Below are 21043 nucleotides of genomic sequence, written 5' to 3'. Positions count from 1 at the left end.
TCAGCCAGCCAGCAAACAGGAGAAATTGCTTAGTGCTGCCCCAAACTCCCATCTTCTCTTCCTCACCATTGTGGACTGACTCCCAGCTGCCCACTGGGGCTCAAGCTCCTGTCACGAGGTCTTCCCAGGTGGCATGGGCTCCTGCTGAAGGACAGCCCTGGTACCAGCTTGTCCCTTCATTTGTGTGTGTCATGAGGTGACTAACACCAGTCACTGCACCACAGAACACCCTGGCTTCCACCTTGTCACTCCCAGACACTCCAGCCTCACCTGGAGTCTCCTCCATTTTAGAGGCTTCCTTCTCCAGCTGTGTTGCCAGAGGGAAGCCCAGTCTTCCCTCAGTGTGATGAGTCTTCCCTCACTGAGGTTGGACCAGGGCCCCTTGAGCCTGACCCTGCTCCAGATGTGCTGCCAGAGCTTATGTGGCCACAGCCTGCACATGGCCAATGACACCAACTGCTGCTTGTTTGGAGCAACAGAGCATCACTGGGAATGAATTATGCAGCTGAGCAGAGACTCTTGACAATGAATTCTTCACTGTTCCCACTCATCTGTCTTCTCCCCTCTCATTTCCTTCATATTTCTAGATGATAGGAATGAAACTGTGTGAGGCAGGACAAGCAGAAGGCATGAACAGAGCCTCTGGGTCCTGCTCCTGCCCTGTGAGCTTCCACCTGCAGCAGATCTGGCCCAGCTCAGCCTCCCAGATGTTGTTTTATATATCAAGAGCTCTATTATCATTATAGCGCAAGGATTCCATACCGCCAGAGTTTCATGCCTCCTCGATGTTTCTTGTAGGGAGCTCCTCTAGGCACTGACTCTTCCTGGTCCTTGCAGCAGCCCACCACCTTCCAGTTCCCACCAATCAACTCTTTTATACCACTTGTTCTTATTGGCTACAGGTGTGGCCTGTTAAGATCAGGCCTGCTCCTAATCTTTAGTAATTGGGCCAGCTGGAACTCATTGGGGGGTAAGATTACATTCTATGCCCCCTTCATTTACCCATACTGCATCCCCCTACACCCAGGAGCCACCACACCAAGGCAGAGCCCAAGGCACCAACTGCAGTGATAGTTCCAGGGGCACAGCCTTGCTTGTGCCTCTTGCTCTCCCTCTGCCACAAGATGTGACTCAGGTCCATCCCAAGGCCATAGAGGTGAGAGGCTAAACCCTCCAGGCTGTCTGGAAGCAAAGGAATGGTGCAAGCACAGCTTAGACAGTTGCCTGAGCTGGCTCCAGGCTTGTGGAGCTTGTGCATCCTAAAGCAGTGGACTCTGGCAGTCCATTTATCAAAGTGTCCACTGGCACCAGTTTACAGCTGTGCCAAGCCTGTCTGGAACCAACCATCTGAGGGAGTGGCACCAAAACCAGTCAGCTATGAACTGTGAATCCTTCTCATCCTGTCCCTCAATCCCAGTGGCTCATGGGCACAAACACCCCTTTCTACCTGCAAAGGAAATGTCCAATTTAAAGAGAAGAACCCAAATCCAGCCTGGGAACTGAGCTCACACAGGTGTGCCAGCAAGTCAGAGGGAGCTGAGCAGAGTTTGGCCAGGTGGCACAGAGTGCCCTTGCAGTGTCATAGTCCCACCACAGACCTGCTTTAGACAATGAAGGTCACATCACTTTGGGGTCAGTAGCTAATAAAAAGGAAAGATCTCAAATCCTTCCTTACACTACTTTCATTTAGTGTCACAATCAGCTGGAACAGAGATGCTGCTACAAGAGCTTACCCTGCTCTTGTAAGGACCAGCATCACCCTCTCCATCCCATGTGATTGCAAGAACTCCCAATGTTAAAGGTGCCTGGACACCAAACACCTATGAAGCTACTCACCTCTGTGGGGAGAAAAATGTCCTGAATTGTTTCAGCTTCTTAATATAAAGGTAGGAAAAAAATAGAGAAACTGATGCAGGATTTAGGATGACACAAATTATATTTCTGAACATCACCAAGAAACAAGATGGGACAAATTCATCTAGTACTTGTGGAACTGGGTATTACAGCTCTAAATACAATTGGAATTGTTCAGCTTTGATTAAACAAAACAAAAAATTAATTAAAAAACCACTCAACCCCCAAACATGTTTCAGGTCATTGTGATTAAACTCAGAGACTGAATTAACAGAAGGAAAAGAGATTGCTAATACACTGCCAAAGTCGTTCCCACTTAATTCAGCTAAAGAGAAGCAATAAGCCCAGGGCTGCATCTGGCAAGTTTCAAGTAGGGACCATCTACATGAAATGCAGACTAGGGTCACAAGAGCAGAATAAGCTGCAGAAGGAGGTGAAGGAATTATAGCCATAGGACACATCAAAGTACAAGCTTATACAGACCAGTCTTCACAGCTGTAGTTTCTCCATTTAGTTTCATAAGCAAAATTTCCAAAAGAGCCTTTGATTCTTAGCCCCCATGTGTCAACTAGACCCGACGGATTGTGAGGGCTGGTGCCACAATCCAGCTCTGGGCACCATCCAGGACTCCTTTCCATCAGGAGTTGTGCAAAAAGGTGTGAACCAGAGCATGCAAGCAGAGAGGGGTCTGCACCAGTGCCAGGTGTGACAGTACCTGTGTGGCAAGGAGTAGCTTCCCTTTGGTGGCCCAGAGAATAAAAGCTGTTGCTTGTTTTCCTGGTATCAGCACTATCAAGCTGCATTGTGTAGGATTTGCTGATGGACATGTTTGTGCATCTTCTGGCTTTGCACATTTTGGCTGGTGGGACGTGGCCAATGCTGCCATCATCCTCAAAGAGCATGGGAGAGGCTGGGAGGTGAGAGGAGCTGGAGAATGGGGCCAGTGCTGAAATCAGAGGTGCCTGTGTTAGATGCACACAGTCCTCCCTTGTCTGTGGGAGATCCACAGGTCTTCCTAGAAAGGGCTGAGAGGCATCTCTGCCTCCTTCAGACAAGGACATTCACTGTTTTGGGGCACTGACTGCAGACCATCCAGAATACCTGTGACAGAGCATTGCATCTGTCTGGCACAGAGCAGGAAGCTCAGAACTCAGTGCTACTGGCAGGCAAGAAGCATCTGCTATCAGATTGAACATACATATCTTGGCCATTCATATTTTGTTCTCAACCCTATAGAGTTTCTCCCTGGAATTAAGAGGTGAGGGAGTCAGTACATCAACCCAAAATGAAAAAGATAATGAGTCATCCCTCCATCCTCCTCCATCTCCTCAGCCCTGGGCCTTTTCCCTCCAATTAGGATGCAGAACCTAATTGAACTGGCATCCCAGTTCCAGGTAGAATTTGGAGTCCTCAGTCCTGCTGCAAGTCCCCTTGGGGCTGCCTGCCTTGGCCACAGTCTTAGGGTATGGGGACAGGAAAGGGTTCTGCAGCAAACAAAGCTTCAGGGATTGTGGCACAATTCACGCAAAGCACTACCAGCTTTGAGCAGCTGGAAATGAACCTGCACAACCCCATTTACTGCCTCACCTCAACAGCCAAGCAGAACAAAGGTGATAAAAGCAGAGAGCTGAGGAATCCCCATGGAAAACAGCACAGAGTATGTGGGAGTCTCACCTGGAACACCATACTCTCTTCTTCACCCTGGGACTCTTCCTTAATTCTATCAAATAGATATATTACTGACACTGCTAAGATAGAAAAAGGGGTAAGAAACAATGTCTTAACTTCTTTCTCATCAGTTGGGTAAATATTAATTACCACTTCATACTAGGATTAGGCTCAAACTGAAGTATCATAAATCTGTAACCAAACTGAAGCCAACAGAGCAAGAATGACTTTTTAAGTCCAGCTACAAAACCAGTCAATGGCACGGGATGAGAGATGCTTTTATTTTTCACCCAGTAGAACAATCAAGTGGAAGATTATTAAATGGGGAAAACAGCAGCTTTGATGGGCCAGATACCAAGTAATCCCTGAAATGTGTCCAGTGTATCTGTCAGTGGAGCAGAACTGGGCTTCTTTGGGTTCTCTTCAGTGGATATTTGCAAAAAAACACAGTTTAGAGTTAACTGAAACCAGTCATCAGATTAAGAAAAAAGGCAAAGGCAAAAAGACTATTAACGTTAAAACATTTTCTTTCAGCATTTTCAAAACAAAAGGTTTCACATTTTTGCTTCAAAGCAACTTGTTACACCCTAAGACATAACATTTGTTAAAATGCAAGCCTAGAAATTAATGTTTCATTTTGGTATGAAAGGATTTGTTTGTTTCAATTTTTCCCTTTTTCATTCCACTGTGAAAATGGAAAAAAAAAAATTGTCTCAGGTCACCCTTACATTTTTTCTCAGATTTTTCAGTTCAGCCTGCAAACTGAAAAACCAGAAGGGTACAGCCTGCTTGAGAGTTTACTGTCCCTCTTTCTATTTGAATCAGATCTAAACCAAAGAAAAGGGGAAGTTCATTTCACCAGGTAACACCAACCAGAATCAAGGTATGTAGGAGATGTAAAAACACTGAAAATGGGAGGAGCCATGGCTGTTTACAAGGGGCTGAACGACCCAGGAGGACAGCTCTCCTGGCTCTAAACAACACTGCCATCTACAGGTTTCCTGCTCTGCCACCCTACTTTCACATAAGGCAATTTATAAACTGTGGGTCCGATCCTGCATTTTCAGAACCTGACTTGAGATGTGCTGACACCACTTATCTGTGAGCAATGCAAGATCCAGGTAACCCACCCTAACCTGCTCTAAGCCAGGGGGCTTGGGGGTTTTGGGGCCGGGGGAAGCAAATGGAGAGAGACACAACACTCTCCCCACCAGCAACACTGGAGCATCACTCACGTGACCTGAAAACAACATCCCTTTTTTGCAAAGTGCTACCACTTCTGCAGGGACAATACAGTACTGGATAGTTGCTCTGCAAGCTCAATAAAATGAAAAGGCCTTACAAGGATCTTTGTTGGGACAGTCATCTGGTTCAAGCACAGCAGAGGACAACAACAGCAAAAAAATAACCCCACAATAAATTAGGTATCAGCACAGCTTTCTAAATGGTCTAGAACAGTTACTACAAGACAAAAATCACAGCTCTGGTAACTTAGAATCTTGTCCTTTTTTTAAAAAAAACAAAGCTATTATCCACAGGTTTTGCATAAAAATAAACATTTTAAGCTGACAGCATTATGTTAATTGGATCAACCCGCTTTTTTATATATATATATTTATATATATATTTAAATGTATATTCTTATATGAATAATCTTTAAAGGAGTAATGGGAGTCACAAATGCATAAAAATAGATATTTTGAAAAACAAAAAAGAGTAATAATAAAGACAACCCTGATGAAAAAGGAAAAAGTCAAACAGGGCAGTATATTCTAAAGCAACAGCTCACCATACCATAATTTGTGGAGTCCAGTCCTTCTGTATTGTGAGCAGTTACTCCTAAATACTATTGGGGTTTTTTAACAGTGATGCAAAATAAATTCCTGCACATTTTTTCTTTTAAAAAGGAGAAGGGATTTGGGTATATAGGACAGATTTAATGCCTGTTACATTGCTGTAAATAACTAGCATGGATCATCTCCTAAGCTGAAAGCAGGAGGAACTCCAACAATGCTTGCATCTATAAGAATATATTTTCTAATCAAAATCAGATCTGTTCCTCCAAACAAAGTTTTTTGGTTGTTTTTTTAACACAATTTTACCCTACAGTATTTTTCGGTTGTTCTACAAATAATGCAAACAGACTGGAAAAGGTGAGATTTTTCAATACTCTGTCAGCATTTTGTGCAGCTTTGACAAAAACCAACTCCTACCAGTTGGGAAGATTATTTCAGAGTGATCCTGAGCATGGCGTAACCTCACTGTTAAAAGTCCCTTCAGGGCAAAACAATCATGGGGGAGGAGGGGAAGCTGTAAAAAATTAAAATAGTCTGACTTGCTTGCCAGCTGCATCAGTATTCAAGTAAAGTTTATAAAGTACCTTTGTGGGACTTTAGAGTCTTGGAGAGAGCCAGAGCGGCTTATATTAACAAGTGTAATATGCACTTAGAATATGCCTTGTCATCTGCTTGTCTAAACTAAAAAAAAAAAACAAAATTCAAAAACAAACAGAAGCAAAGGAAAGGTAAAGGACTCAGCATCAGTATTAGACTGCAGAGTGTCTTCTTGACACTGACACTTTGATATTCTTGCCTTCCTTTCTAATGCATTACAATAGCATGAAGTCACACAGCCATTTTAAACAAGCATTTCAAGAGTCCAGTTTTCATAGAGGTTAACTTGATCAGCAGCACAGCACTGGAGAAAGCTGATCTAACGATATTTCACTTACAGAACTCTTCAAAGGAAAATAAGAAATACAATTCCACAAAAAACAACGCCAATGAAAAGCACAGAAAGTAATTTGTTTTTTATCAGTGTTTTTGCTTTGATATTCTTACAGAAAAAAAATTCCCTTATCTGTCTTTAAAAGCAAATTTTCTAACCAGTAGATTTAGAGCTATTTTCCATCTACATTAATCTAACTTTTCTGAAACCACCAATAGGTTTGGGGTTTTTTGGGGGGGGGTAATGGATGGGGATGTGTGTACTAGAGGATTCCCTCTCCTAAATTTCAGACATCCAAATGGCATCTATTTGTTTTGTCTTGTTTCTCCTCTTGAATTTGTCCATTCCCCTTAGGTTTTCAAAGGCCATCACTACTGTGAGAATTTAGGTGTCCGCATTTGAAAGAACTTTGGACTGAGCACAGCTTCACACATTTCACCTTCTTCATGCCCTTTCCATGTAGTTTCTTCTCTCTTTATATGTATAAAATCACAGTTTATGTAACATTGTTTTAAAGGAAGAAAATAAAATACACACACACACACACATACATTGTAGTGGTGAACACTATACACTAAATTTTTTTTCAACAGCATAACAGAAAGTTTGGCCTACTGTAGGTTGAAGATGTAGGGAAGGCTGAATTTTTATGGTTGCCATGCAAGCCACCTTCAAGACAAAACAGATTAACCCACCCAAGAGCAAACGCAGCTCCTACTTTCAAACCATTCAACAAATACTGCCTTTCCAGGAATCAGACTGACATCTGACAATTCAGTCAATGCAGTACTTGGAGAACCTCACTGAGTTGCTTCTGCATCAGTCCTTTGAATCCAAATGCTGTTTAAACCAAAGGGGAAGAAGATATCTGAATTGCCTTATTATTATTAATATGTATATATTTCAGTAACACTTTGAATTTCAATTAACTTCTGAAACCTTGCCCTTTGAGAAGAACACACCCTTTAAGTTGACTTTTTTTTTCAGGCTTCTATTCCTTCATTATTCTCTCTTCATTTTCTCTTGTTGTTCTTTTTCAGTTATCTACCAGAAAACTTGCTTTCTTCCAGCAGAAACTCAGCTGGTGGGGCTTGGACTTTCACTGCACCCGTTCTGTGAAATTCTCAGGGAAAACCCCTCGGCATTGGTCAAGTTCCTTATGCTGGATCCAGTCAGACTCCTTCACACCCATCAGCCATCCTTCATCCTGCAGGGGAAGACAGAGATCAGATGCTAAGGGACACATGTGAGCAGGGATTTTTCTTACACAGTGCAGGCCAAGGAGGTGTCAAGGCATTACCAAAGCCATGCTCTTATTTGGCTTGGAGACAGTCCAGGAGGAGTATGGGGAAGAAGGAAAAACTGCTTTTGTTTCCTTTTAAACAGAGAAAAGGCTACATCCCACCAGAGTTCATACCAAAGCTCCCATCTGACCCAGACTGTGCAGACACAGTAAAAAATAAGCAAGTGTAACAGAAACATGTCATAATTTACACCCACTGAAACAGGAGAAATTCTGCCAAAAGAGACTCCAGAGCTACAGGATGGGAATAACCTATCTCACCCTTCACAATGCAAACATGAGGGGTCTAGCATTCTCCATAGCCATAAAAGAGACAGGCACTTCCAGCATGTTACTCACCCCATTCATCTCGGGCACAAGGCTTTGGAAAGGATAAATCAGCCCCAGGAGGTGCTCATCCCTGCTCCAGTCAGGGGCACTCAGATGACTGGCATTTTAGAGGTGGTACAGGCAAAAGGAGTCTTACTTGCTGTGCTGAAATCCTGATCTATGGGAGCTGGGAGCTGAGTAACCCAACCCATCTTCCCAAAACTCAGCAGTCTGTTTGGTTTGATGCAAGGTGAGGTTTGCAAAACTCCCAAATTTTGGTTACATGTGATTTAGGTCTCTCAATAAGGTCTTCCCTAGCCTCCAACCTGTACATCTATAAACACAGATGAATTTTCACTCAGGCAAAAGGAACCCTGCTTGGAAGAACCTGGTCATGAGCAGAAGCAGACTTCCCACCCTCTGCCTGGAGGCTGCCTGGCACTGAGGTTTCTGCACCATCCTAGGCACATGAGGGAGATATTCAGGGTGGGAGGGCTGCACTGAGCTTGCAGCTCAAATGTACAACCTCTCTATTCCCTGCATGCCTTGGAGCTGCCACAGGAGCTCCCCTTCCATGCACATGCCCCACTCATTTGCAGGGGGCAGCCGATGGGTTTAGAGTGCAGCATGAGGCACGGGAGCTGCACAGTCCCCAGGGCCTGCAGGCTCACTCAGCCCTGACTGCTGCCTTAGACTGGAACATTCAGGAGAATAACATGAGATGGGAGCCCATCTGCAGCAGCCAGCTGCAGAATCTGTGGAAGCATTGACATGCCATAAATCAGGGAGACAAACAATGAGGCAGAAGGCACTGGGCCCAAGTGTGTAGAAGGCAGCTCCCAGCACGTCAGGCACAAAAGCTCATCCATTTGCACACAGTGCTGTGCCATAGAGCATGCATGCATCACTCCCACCACATCCTGCTATGAGGGGTCTCCTTGGCTGTAGGGATTAGACACAAGGATCCAGATGGGGCCTTAACAATTTTAAACCACATCACTTGAAGTGCCAGCTTAGAAGCGTTGCTGCCCTCAACCCTTTCTTCTACCAAGAGAGATGAATCCAGGCCCGGGCACACCCACAAACTGAGACCTAAGCTGCAAGGCAGGGATGGGAATCACTCCAGTATCCTAAGCTCCCTCCACTCACCTGCACAGTTCATGCACATGTTAACAGCCAGCAATTCCTGGCTGGGTATGGTTGAGGTTAGGGAAATGAGTTGTAGCACAGGATACACTGTAGAAGGGTTAGAGGGCTTCAGTGCAGCTACAGAGTCATGTTAGCAACACTCAGAGCTCACCCTCTGCAGCTTGGAGAGTCTCGAGTTCATGGCTGTTGCACCCACATCCAGCTAAAGTGCAAACACAGGGCATTGAAAAACTCTGATCCAAAAACGCCATCTGCTCCACAAACGCCATCTCCTACCACAGAAACTGGGGGAGCTGACACTCACTTCCCATCCAGAAAGCTTTCTGAGAAAGAAATGTTCACAAATGCTTGTGCAGGGCAGTCCCACCCAGTGGGGAGTCTCGTCTCCAGAGGGAATCAGTGCCTGTTCCCCAAAAACCTCTCCTCCTCTAGCTGTGTGGGAACTGTTGGCATTTTATGGCTCCATTTCACAAGCATCAGCATGATCTGCCTCCATCGTTCACAAAGCTAACAGCTGGGCCACAAAGAGGATCCACATTTTCTGAGTTAGCGAACTACAACACCTTCCCTTTACCCCTTGTAGAATCCAGATCTTATCTGAACTTGGCCAAACCCAAAGAGCTGATCACTGCTCATCAGTTTGGAGAATTCTCTTTCTTTTCCAAACAGAAACCTAGAGATGTGAGCATTAATTTTATAAACTCAACACCTCTCTCAGTCAAAGTAGTAAAACTGCTGCAGATTGTCAGCTGCGTGCCCTCAAACACAGAAAGTGAGGAGCAATTACTCAAGGCTTCTAGCTCAAATTAAAGAAAAACATGAGCAAGTAAATTCAGGTTGAAGATGAGCAGCAAGACTTGTTCTCTGGAGCTGAGACCTGTTCTAGCCTTTGATTCTGCTGCCATCTCCTGACCAAACACAGTCATTTGGAAACAGCCACTGCTGAGCTAAATGCAAGACATCATCCACCACCAGCTGCTTTCTCAGAGCTCCAACATTTCTCAAAAGAGAAGAAAACATCATAAAGTATGAGTCACTTCTCTCAATGCCACAGTCTGTGCTGTAGTGGTCATAGAGAATATGGATCAAGTTTAGGGGCAGTGAGGAGGCAAAGTATGGGCTCTGTTGGGCACCCTGATCAAGAGAGCCACTGCATTGGCTCAAATGTTTTGATAGGGACAAGAACCCATGGCTACTCCACATGCTTTATGCAGAATAATGTCTCCACTTTCCAGGAACAAGCAGAGACTCCCCTCTGTTGCAAGAAGCCAGTCTCAAGCTCAAGGACAACCAGCTCTCTTGCCAGCTCCCAGCCACAAACTAACGGCTCAGGACTCAGCCAGCCAACTGTTAGTGAAGAAAGAAGCAGCTCAGGAAGCCCCCTTGGCTCCACCTGGCCCATGCTCACACCCTGCCTCCCCCACTCACCTGCTCCTCAGGGTTCTCAAACGGAATCACAAGCACCACGTCCCCAGCCTTCAGCTGCAGCTCGTCAGTGTCAGTGGCCGTGTAATCGTGCATGGCCTGGACCTGCAGGGACAGGAGAGCAGCACTTTGAGCACTGCAGCCTAAAATGCCACCTGAAACCACACTCAATGTTATGAGCCTCCTGCCATTCTTCAGGGGTTTGCCATTCTTCTGCTTTCAGTAGAACTCACAGAAAAAAAAATGGGAATGACTAAAGCAGGGAAGTGTTCCTATAGTAAGATGCTGTAAATTCTCACTTTCAGGACACAATAAAGCTGTACTTTCTGGCTACCACACTCCCTTATGCACATTAAATTTGTGGCTTATCTTCACCCAGAATCACTCCTTCCTCCACTCCTTTGCTGCAAGTGATCTTTGGCATATTGAGAATGCCCACCCAACTAACCTGCCTAGTCCTATACTTTTCTCTGTTAATTCTGACTTTTTAACATCCCTGAACACAGAGTCCACTGTTCCTGCTGGTGTTCCCAACTCTTCTCAATTTGCCAACTTGCACCAAAGTTTAACTTTTCCTGTCAGGAGCACATTTTATCCACTATCCAGAGTCTGTGACTGACACCACCACACCACCAAGACAGAGACCATTCCAGCAGAGAGAACGGATTTTGCTGCACAGTACAGCAAGACCTTTAGATGCTGATCTTCTTACATAATCATTTGAAACATCTGGAACTGCATGAAGCTGCACTGCTGGAGAGGAAGGTTTATCTCTTCTTCAACTTCTGTTCTGCCTTTCAATGTGGCCTAGCCCATGGCCATGCTGAATGAAAGCAGTTAATGCCTTACAGAGGAGGAAAAAACCCTCACCAGGAACTCAATGCTGCACAGCCACACACTCACCTTGAACAGAAATCCTGGGGGCATGTCAGCTCTCTCAGATGAAGCACCTCCTTCCACAGCGCCATTGACAGTCGCAGGGAAAGTTTCCACAACAACAGCAGGCAAAGAGCTCTGATAGGCAGTGGCAGCCAAGGAAGGGGAAAAAAAGACATTGAGAAAAGAGGATCCAAAACTGAAGCTCCAAGTCCACCCTGGAGGATCCAGACCCCAACCATCCCATGGCTTCAGTGGGTTTTCCAAGAACACCCCAAGGGACAGCAGAGGTAGCAGTGAGAAGGCAGAATTGGTGACTGCTGTCTTTCTCTGCCTCAGGCTGCAGAAAGGCAGGGATGAGTTGTAGGTTTCCTGAGACCATAATGCCCAGCATTTCCCAGTTGCTGTGATCACAATGCAATCTCAGAGCCCTCCTGGAACAGACAATTCAAATGTGACTGCCTGTAGGAACAAAGCTGCCATGAGACAGGACCTACCCCTGTCCCCTATAAAGGGCAGTAGTGTCACCAAGAAGAGAGGAAGCCTGGATATTCAGGACACAGCCAGAGCCCAGAGGACAGGGTAGGTAAAGTAAATGGCAACCAAGAGGGAATCCAGCTGACAACACAGCTTAGGACAGCATGGGCTGTGAGCTGACTTCATAACAAGGGACAATTCTCTTACTGAATTTTCCAGCAGAACTTCTCCCTAAGTATTACACAGATAAAATGCAACAACTAAGTCTGGTCTCTGAATAAGAGCATTGTAACTCCTCTGGTGGCAGGGATGTGTTTTTCCAAGCAGCCACACAGCTCCAGTCCCAGTCCAGCCTCCCACGTGTGCTGTGTAACAAAGGGATGGAGGAAAGGGATTGCTGTCCTTGAGGTGTTTACCGATCCTGAGTCAGCTTCAGCTTTAGATGCTTCAGCTCCAGCTGCTGCTTCTGATCCAGCTGCTTCAGCTCCTGCACGGGCTGCTTCTGCAGGCTGCAATACAAAAGTTATCCCAGTGGGAAGTTACTCTCATTCCAGCTACACAAGTGTGCAGAAAAGTGCAGCCCAGCCTGCCCAAGTGCTCTGTGCCACTGCCTGAGCCTTCTGCTCACTAATGGGTGAGACACTGCAGGGTCTGGCTGCACTTCTGTCTTCTCCTTTCTCTGTAACTCATGGAAATCACAACAAAGTCAGAAACCCTTAACTCCAGCCATGCCATAATTCAGAGGAAATCAATGAAATGCCAAAAATTCTCTGTGCCTTTTTCTCTTCACAATCCAAACTGCAGACCTACTTTACACACACACAGTACTTATTATTAGATCTAGATTGCCCACTTGTAAGAGAATACAAACTCTCTTGCATGCCAAAGAACAAGGATCTCTCCACAGTCTTCTTCCAAGGATAACAACCACAGAACATTTAAGTACTCACCTACTCCCGGAAACAAAAGAGCATGGAAAGAATGTGCCCAGATATGAAATTTAGTCCAGACCCAGCACCAACGTGACATTAGCACTGAATCAAACAGACACTGAGCTAACTTACACTCCCTTCAATTTTGGACAGGCCCAAACAGTTCTGAATTTGGATTCTTTTGTGAATATTCTATTACTAAGAATTTTCTATGAATATTCCAGATGCATAGCACATTTGTGTTGATGGAAAGCTTCTACTGCACAAAAGCTGCCACCACCAAGGAAATCCAGTGTCACCCACAAATCACTGCCTGACAAAACAAGCCTGGGGACAGGGGTTTCTGTGCACAACAAAAGACCAAGCACATGCCTATGATAGGCTTCCAGCAGTTCAAGTTTTTATTCTCCTTTATCTGGAGTCAGATCAACTTCTTTTTTAACACAAAATTAAAAGATATTCATTTGCCCCTCCCAAAAATTGCAACAATGCAGGAAGTACATTGGATCTGGTAGCACCAAGGCTGCAAATCAGCCCCCTGGGAGACTGGCCAGGCAGCATCAGGGAAGACTCCCAAGATTTGCCATTTTTAATACATGGGAAAACCCAGCTTTAGAATGCCTACATGTCTCATAAATTTGATAAAAATGTGTTGTCCTGCTTCAGCTGGGATAGTTGATTTTCTTCCTAATAGCTGGTACAGGGCTGTGTTTTGGATTTAGGATGAGAATAATGTTGCCAACACTGATGATGTAGTTGTTGTTGAGCAGTACTCACACCAATTCAAAGACTTTTCAGGTCCTCATGCTGCCCTGCCAGCAAGGAGGCTGGGGGGCACAAGGACATGGGAGGGGACACAGCCAGGACAGTTGACCCAACTGACCACAGGGATATCCCAAATGCCATCATGCTCAGCAGTGTATAAACTAGGGGAAAAGCTGATCAGGCACCACTGCTCAGGAATGAGCTGGGCATCAGTCAGCTGGTGTTGAGCAACTGTTTTTCATTTGCCTCACTTGGATTTTTTGGGGTTTCATTTATCTCTGTTATTTTTCTTTTCATTACAATTATTATTATTTGTTTGAACTAAGATGGTCTCATCTCAATCCACAAGTTTTATTACTTTTATCCTTCCAACTTTCTCCTCCATCCCACCAATGGGAGGGGAAATGAATGAGTGGTTGTGTGGGGCTTCACTGCCAGTTGGAGTTAAATCAAGACACATACACCCCTGCATACAATCATATTCAAAACAAGGCATTGTCCAGATTCCTTAACTTTATAATTCTCATAGTCCCAACCTTACAAAACCCCAGAGTAAAGCAATCACCATGGTAAACCTTAAATGTACCAGCTGGCTACTAGCCATGCACTAGCACAATGCTCCAAGCAGCATTCTAATAACAGCAGCCATAACAAAGAAATAAATCCTTGATTTAATAAAAATCCATTACTTTACCTTAAGCTGGTCCAGTGGTGTCATCTAACACATGCTTTCCTCCCCTACCACATCCTTCCTCATGTCTCCCAATCACCATGTCCACAGGCCTATACTGCCAGAAGATGTTCTAAAGAGCAGAGCTGTTCCCATCCTACAGAGGATTCCCTCAGCAGCTTTGGTAGAGCTAAGGTAAATATATGCCTATAAAATGCTACAAAGGATCATCCTGTTTAATTGGATTCACTCCCAGGTTTTCATTTGGATTCAGTGAAACTGGAACTGGGACAAATGCCAGGCCAGCTCTATCTGACCATGCATGAGTTTTATATGGACAAGTGAAAAGGACCTCAAGGTGAGGGTTTGGAGTTTTGTTGATTTTTAAGCAGCTAATTTGCAAAAATAGTATGGAATAGTCAGAGAAACTGGATCTACATTAATCCCCTGAATTTCAACAAAGGGCATTTTCATGTTAACTATTAATTTTTCTATTTTATATAGTAAGGCATCCTGAGGCCTATAAGAGCATTTACAGCCATGGAAAGATATTACAGGGAGAGGAAAAATTGCTCACTGCTGTTACCAGGTTTAAAACTTTGCTTATTCCAACAGCAGCACCATGCACACCAAATGCACATTTCCCCATCTGCAGAACTAAGCCAGTCCTGCTGCACTCAAGTTTCTATGCAGTTGTTAACCTCACGGCCCATGGGACTAAAGAACCCCAAAAAAAAGTCTCCACTCATCAACAGCTAAGAATATTTATAACAAAACCACTTCAGAAGACTTGAAGAGGGAGATTCCCCAGCCTTAGGAAGCTTTGCTCTCTGTGTATGGTATGCCAAGGTGAGAATTGGTACAGTGAGAACACCTTGACTAGTAGCATTTCCTGGTTGAGCAGATTCTCTTTTGGGTAAAACCAGTTTGCAGGATGAGAGATGTGGTCATAAAAAAAAAAAAACCTTTTACAGCCAAGACTGTAAGCACAGCTCAATCAGATGCAGTCATACCTTACCCCATTCACCTCAAAGGAATGAGATTTTTCCTAGCTAAACCAGTCTCTTCTTCCCTATGACAGATTGACAATGCACATACAGGGGAAGGACAGATGTTAAACACTGATGGCTGGTACAACACACAGGGGAAACCCTTCTTCCTTGACATCACCCAAGCTCATGGGAAGGAGAGTAGGGGCCACTGTGAGCCCTTAGGCCAGGGCTAAGTCATGTCCTTCCAAGTATACTTATTCTAGAGGGTGATCTGACCCTAGGGAATGGAAGGCTGGCAGGACTCAATTCCTCTGCACAAGCCAAGGCCATGAGCTTACTCAGTGAATACAGCCAGTTCCAGCAGCAGGCTGGAGAACCCAGATCAAGCATTTTCTGTCCACACTGCTGGCTGCCAGTCCAGGGACTCAGAAGTAGTTGTGCTTGAAATACCTCTCAAGGAGCTCATCTGCAGCAACCTGAGACCTGCCCAGGCCACATATGTAAGAGAGCATAAACAAGGGCCAGGTTTCTGTTCAGATGCAGGGCATGTGCAGGGTCTCCATGTCAGCAAGCTCCAAAGCTGAGGCAGATGCCAGGCAGGTCTTGGGCCTGCAGTCAACTTCCAGTGGAAACACAGGGTGAGCAAAATCACATCAGCCTTTCTGACAACGATGGTCAATGAACAGCAAACACCACAGACAATTCAAGATGAGTACATATCTAATGGTACAGGCAGTAATGATGATATATTTATGATAGCTGAGATATTAATGCATTGCACACAAGACCAACAGCACACAGAGAGTTCAGGAAATGTGTTCTGGAGAGTGAGGATGATGCCACAGGTGTTAAGTATGAGTTGAAAGTCACAGTATTATGCCAAGGGAAGGATGAGTGGGTTAGCAGGGAAAGGCAAGGCAAACATGTGCTTGGCCCTGGGGCTTCATACAAGGTGCATAAATGGGTCCAGCAGCACAAAGAGCAACTTTGGCCTGGGGTGTGCAGGAAGGAGAAGCAGTGAAGGAAAGGAGACAGGGATGTGAACAGAGCTGGCACAGGCATGTGAACAGACATGATGAGAGACAAAAGCTGTATGAATTTCTTACCTCCCATAAATCCCAAGGTAAAGACTAAGCATGTCAAAGAGCAACAAAAATAAAACATGTTTATACATGATTATTTCATACACAACAGACACTGATCAGACAGAAGCAGACATACACATTCAACAGCACTTATCTCTGCATGTTTTGAAAATATCTGTTAGTACATGAATTTATACATCCCTGGGAATAGAAGATCTTTAAGGTCCCTTCCAACCCTTTAACATTCCATGATTCTGAGGTGTCTTTGGATCAGTAGTAAAATACCTTAACCACTCTGCCATACTGCCCATCCTATAGGAAATAAATCTGACTGTTTAGATACCTAGGTGGTTTTCACTATTTTTTGGTTACCAATAGAAATTATTTCTTTTTTACTCTCTTTTAATGACTTATGAAGCTGATAATAATTAGGTTAGAACACTAAATATGCTATTGTTGAGTACTTTTGAAAAACCCACTTGGTGTAATATTTGTTGCTTACTGGAAGGATAACAATTTCAAGTCAAATTTATACTTGTATCCTATGTAAATATAACCAATAATCTGAGTTCTAACTGATGATTCAGAAAAAACAAGTAATTTTTATTTTTTTTTTCAGAAAGGCTTTTCCTGATATGCAGCTTGTCCTGAAGGCAAGTAGACACAAAATGCCCATGTACCCACATAAAGTTCCAAAAAAGGACAGCTTTGCCATTTTGGTGTGTATCCAATTATGATAATAAATAGTATCTTGCAGATACAGTATTTTAATTTAGGGGAATCAAATGCCTAGTGTTTGCTTGCTCTGACAAAAGAAGTCTTATTCCTACAAAAATCTGTGCCATACAGACCTACTTAACATGATTATACTGGAGATGTACTATAAACAACCCAATTATGTTAATTACAAATTTTAGTGGCATCCACAGGCAAAAAATAACCACTTCACATATATAAAATGGAAAACCTCAGTGAGGACAAGAACTATATTCAGGATGCACTGCAAAGCCTCCAGTCACATAGACATAACACGAGGCACACTCCACCTGCCTCTGACAGAGGACAGGACCAGGTACAGGCCAGAACAGAATTAGGCATCTCCCTTTATGATACCAGACTGTGACAGGCAGGAAGCCGCTTCTCAACTATGAGTGCAGGCTTTGTCATACATAGAAAAAGAAGAGCTTCACATCACTTGAATATCCATTTACAGCCTTATTCACCTTAAGTAACTGCAGATTATCAAAGTGTCTGTTAATTAAAAATTCATTTGAGAGCAATTTATAGCAGGAGCACAGAGCTCAGGCTGAATTCCCATCCAAGAGTAACAACTTTAATACATACAGCATACAGAGAATGCTGCTCTAGGGAGGGACATACATTAAGTGGATCATCAGAGCAAAGCCCAAGCACCCCACAAACACCTAGTGCCTGACTGTGGCCAGGCCAGCAGCCACTGATTCTTCCTGGTCTTTCACACCGAGCAGAGAAGACCAAGGTCCCCATACCCAAGCCCAGCCTCCCACAGCTCAGATCCATGCTATTGTTCAAGGTGGGTGCAAGTCAGTCATGAAGGGAGAAGGAACGGTGAGATGAACCAACCTGGGAGGCGGGTGTGGGGGTCTTCCCCACAGTGGCATCTGGTTTAATGGGATCAAAATCCAGATCCAACAGGCTTGCTCCCTCCTGGAAGGGCCCAGGGGCATCAAACTTGGCAGCAGTGAGGAAGAGAAGTAGTATGAGCGTTAGACACGCGCGTGTGCACGGTGGAGGGAGGGCGTGTGATATCCCGGAGCTGAGGCTGCAAGCGCAGAAGAAATGGTGGCAGCGCAAACACTGGATGCGAGTCCTGACTGCCTGGTGCCCACAATCACAGGCAGCTCACGTGGGGCCCTGCAAACCAAATCTGAGCCTTTTCCACAGCACTCATTCATCTTCCCACCTGGCCGAATGAGCTGACATGGTGTGAGCACCTGATCTGCTGTGGTCAAAGGGATCACGGCCACTGACGAGGCTGAGAAGGGCTGCTCCTCTATCTGCATCTACTCCCCACAGCTCACCCAGCTGCCTTTACACTGACAAGACCAACTTCCCCAGCTACATATAAAAGAGCTACCATCCATACAATCCATCTCAGGAACAAAAATCCAGGCAGAATACCACTGAAACTACTGGAAGGGAAGTCTGAGAGATCTCAGAGCTAAGTCCCAAAGCTGCTAATTTCCTCCTGCCTTCTGAGTCAGAAACACAAAATATGGCAGCTCACCCCAGTTAAGATATTTTAATCCCCTCCCAACTCAAAAATGTTGTTTTCAATAGTTTTCATTTCTAGACATCCCATAAACTTACACAAGTAAGTCTTCTAAAAAGCATACATTTGAGAAGCTTTGCTACTTTATTCAAAGTCATCAGAGTAACTCCCTTTGAGTGAATAATGCTCTACCTAGAGACAATGATTCCATATTTGCTGATCACCATTAATAAGAAATCTACAAAGGACAACTACAAAGGACACAAATTATTAGCATTTAAGACTGGACAATCACTTTGGTGGTTTAGATTTAATCTAACCACAAGATACTGTTTTCCACTCAGCTTCAGAAGAAGCTGCTGTCTCTGGGAAGTCAGGAAGATTTGCCCCTGTTTCCTACAACCTCCCAGCTCACTGGCCCAACTGCTTCAGCTACCTTTTCAATAACACAAAATTTGGCAGGTTGATCTCCACAATTATATGAAAATCCCACAATGGAAAAGCTTCTGGAAAGTAGCAAGTGACACCCTTTAAGGTAAGTCCTCTGAATTCCACCAACATTTTTGCCTCTTCTAATTTTCTCTTGCCCCAATTTTCTTACAGATTTTTCTCTGCCTTATGAATATGCCTTTTTTGAGATCCACAAGGATAAAGAACCAAGCTCTCTCATCTCATCTGACCAGCATGCAAAAACCAACTATCATTCTAGTAATTCTAGTTTGTTCTTCCAGCACATCCAAGCCACCCATCAGAGAGTTTACAACCCGAATCTTTAGCTTTGTTTAGTAGTGAAACCTCAAAAGGCTGCAGCCATGGAATAGTCTTACCTGTCATTCAAGACTTGAATGCAAGGGCTAACACTCCTTGCCTTTACCCAAATCTCCCACAAGACAGCTCATTGGAACTAAGGCATCTGACAGGAACAGCCCTGGGCAACACACAGAGTGCCAGGGGCTGCTGGGCCCTTGAAGTGAAGATTGTTCTGGAAACCAGAGTCCTCCCTCAGAACTCCCATCTGGTCAAAAGTCACAGCAGATCCCATCCTGGCTCAGAGCACTGATCAGGTGCAGAAGAGCATGACTAAGGGCTGGCATTCACATGGAAATACATGATAGAGAGCATGGGGCAGACAGAGCTGTCCATTGCAATAAAGGAGAAGGAAGCACAGACGATGATAAAGAGTTGCTCAGCTGCCTGCAGTCCCCGCCTTCCAGCAGTGATGTCAAATCATCTCTCCACTCTGCAAGTTTTATCTATTGCAATGCCAAATCTAACATGGACTTCCATCCCTCCCCACATCATCTCTGCCCCTCAGCAGCTGGGTGGAAGGTGGCAAACCAGAGGCAATGGAGCAGCGTGACGCAAGGAGAAATGAGGGAATGAGTCACAGATGACCACTGATAGAGATAGGATTTGTGCTTTAACAAGCATTTAGGGAATATATATATACACATTTGTACATACATATGTATGTATATATATATTTAAATAAAGTAGATGCAGGTATCCCATGATACAGCCAGAAATCTGGTCAGGCTCCTATGTACATAAGGACTGCCATTCTCCTAGATCCAACAGAGAACTTTCTACCTGGATAGCCTTTCTGGTAGTGACATAAATCAAAGGGCATATGAAAACATGAAAACGTATAATCTGTAAACTTTTTCAGGGCTTCAGAAGGTGCCACTTGACAATACTGACAGACTGTGTCAGCAGACTTTACTACAGGCACAGTCCTGCCTATCTAACTACATCAACTATTCTTTGCAAAGAGAACCTTGGCAATTCCTTGTGGCCTTTCCCGGGCTTTAAAACACAAAGCACATGAGTGAAGACACAGAGAGCACAAAACTGTCTTCTCCAAGAACTGGCAGAGATGCCAAGGTCAGCAGTTAGGGACGTACATGGGCAGGGAAAAAAAATGTTTCATCCACACAGGATCAGTGGCTTTGGAGAAAGCATAGCACACCACAGGACATGAAGGGAGTCATAATCTATGTGCACTGCTGCTGAATAAATGCAGCAATTACTTTCTGGTATCTTGACCAGGTGCATTTCTCCTGTTTCTTCTATGAATGAAAGCTCTCAAAGGACAACCTGTTACTGCCTTTCAAGTACTCTCCCCTTTAAGTCAGCTCCTAGGTAATCCTTTGCCTTCTGAGGTCCAATGCTGAGCTTGCTTTCCTCTTTCACCTGACCAGGTTTCATGGCTTGACACCTCCAAAAAGAAGAATGGTCTGAAGGAAGAGTTCAGAGTTCAGAGAAAAATTAGGCAGGGCATAGCAGCTAACCTGCGAAGGGGTTGTCACACTTATCTCGGGGACAAAATTGTCATCAAACAGACTGATGATGTTCTCCTGCTTGATCTCCTTGGAGGGGGTGACTTTTGGAGGCGGAGGCACCGGAGGCCCTTTCCTCAACTGCATGCAAGAGAGCACACGGCCACAGCACAGACGGCGACACCCAAAAAAACCAAAGACAGGAACCAGGTTAGTCACAAAAACTGAAGGTGAGGGAAATCACAACCACTGGCAACGAGCAGGGTCCAATCAACTCCATC

At 44.6% G+C, this 21043-nt stretch overlaps 1 protein-coding gene across 10 annotated transcripts in view; it reads right to left on the bottom strand.

Annotated features, from left to right (window-relative positions):
- Nucleotides 1–1944: 1944 nt before the first annotated feature.
- The window catches only part of BIN1 (bridging integrator 1), a 90117-nt gene continuing 71018 nt past the window's right edge, over nt 1945–21043 (bottom strand). For 3 of the 10 annotated variants that reach the window (XM_058809775.1, XM_058809777.1, XM_058809778.1), the window contains 5 exons: nt 20775–20903; nt 12205–12297; nt 11339–11449; nt 10439–10540; nt 1945–7456 (listed from right to left, as the gene is read on the bottom strand). In XM_058809775.1, coding sequence (XP_058665758.1) covers nt 7349–7456; nt 10439–10540; nt 11339–11449; nt 12205–12297; nt 20775–20903 — 543 coding nt within the window. In that variant the 3' untranslated portion in view covers nt 1945–7348. Of the gene's footprint in view, nt 7457–9161; nt 9213–10438; nt 10541–11338; nt 11450–12204; nt 12298–16253; nt 16278–17834; nt 17943–20774; nt 20904–21043 lie in introns of all 10 variants that reach the window. The other 7 variants (XM_058809779.1, XM_058809780.1, XM_058809781.1 and 4 more) reach the window with 4 other exon arrangements.

Source organism: Ammospiza caudacuta, chromosome 8 (assembly GCF_027887145.1).
Source record: "Ammospiza caudacuta isolate bAmmCau1 chromosome 8, bAmmCau1.pri, whole genome shotgun sequence".
Classification (NCBI taxonomy): domain Eukaryota; kingdom Metazoa; phylum Chordata; class Aves; order Passeriformes; family Passerellidae; genus Ammospiza; species Ammospiza caudacuta.
The sequence above is the reverse complement of the archived record's forward strand: the minus strand, read 5'-3'. Positions and strand labels throughout refer to the sequence as shown.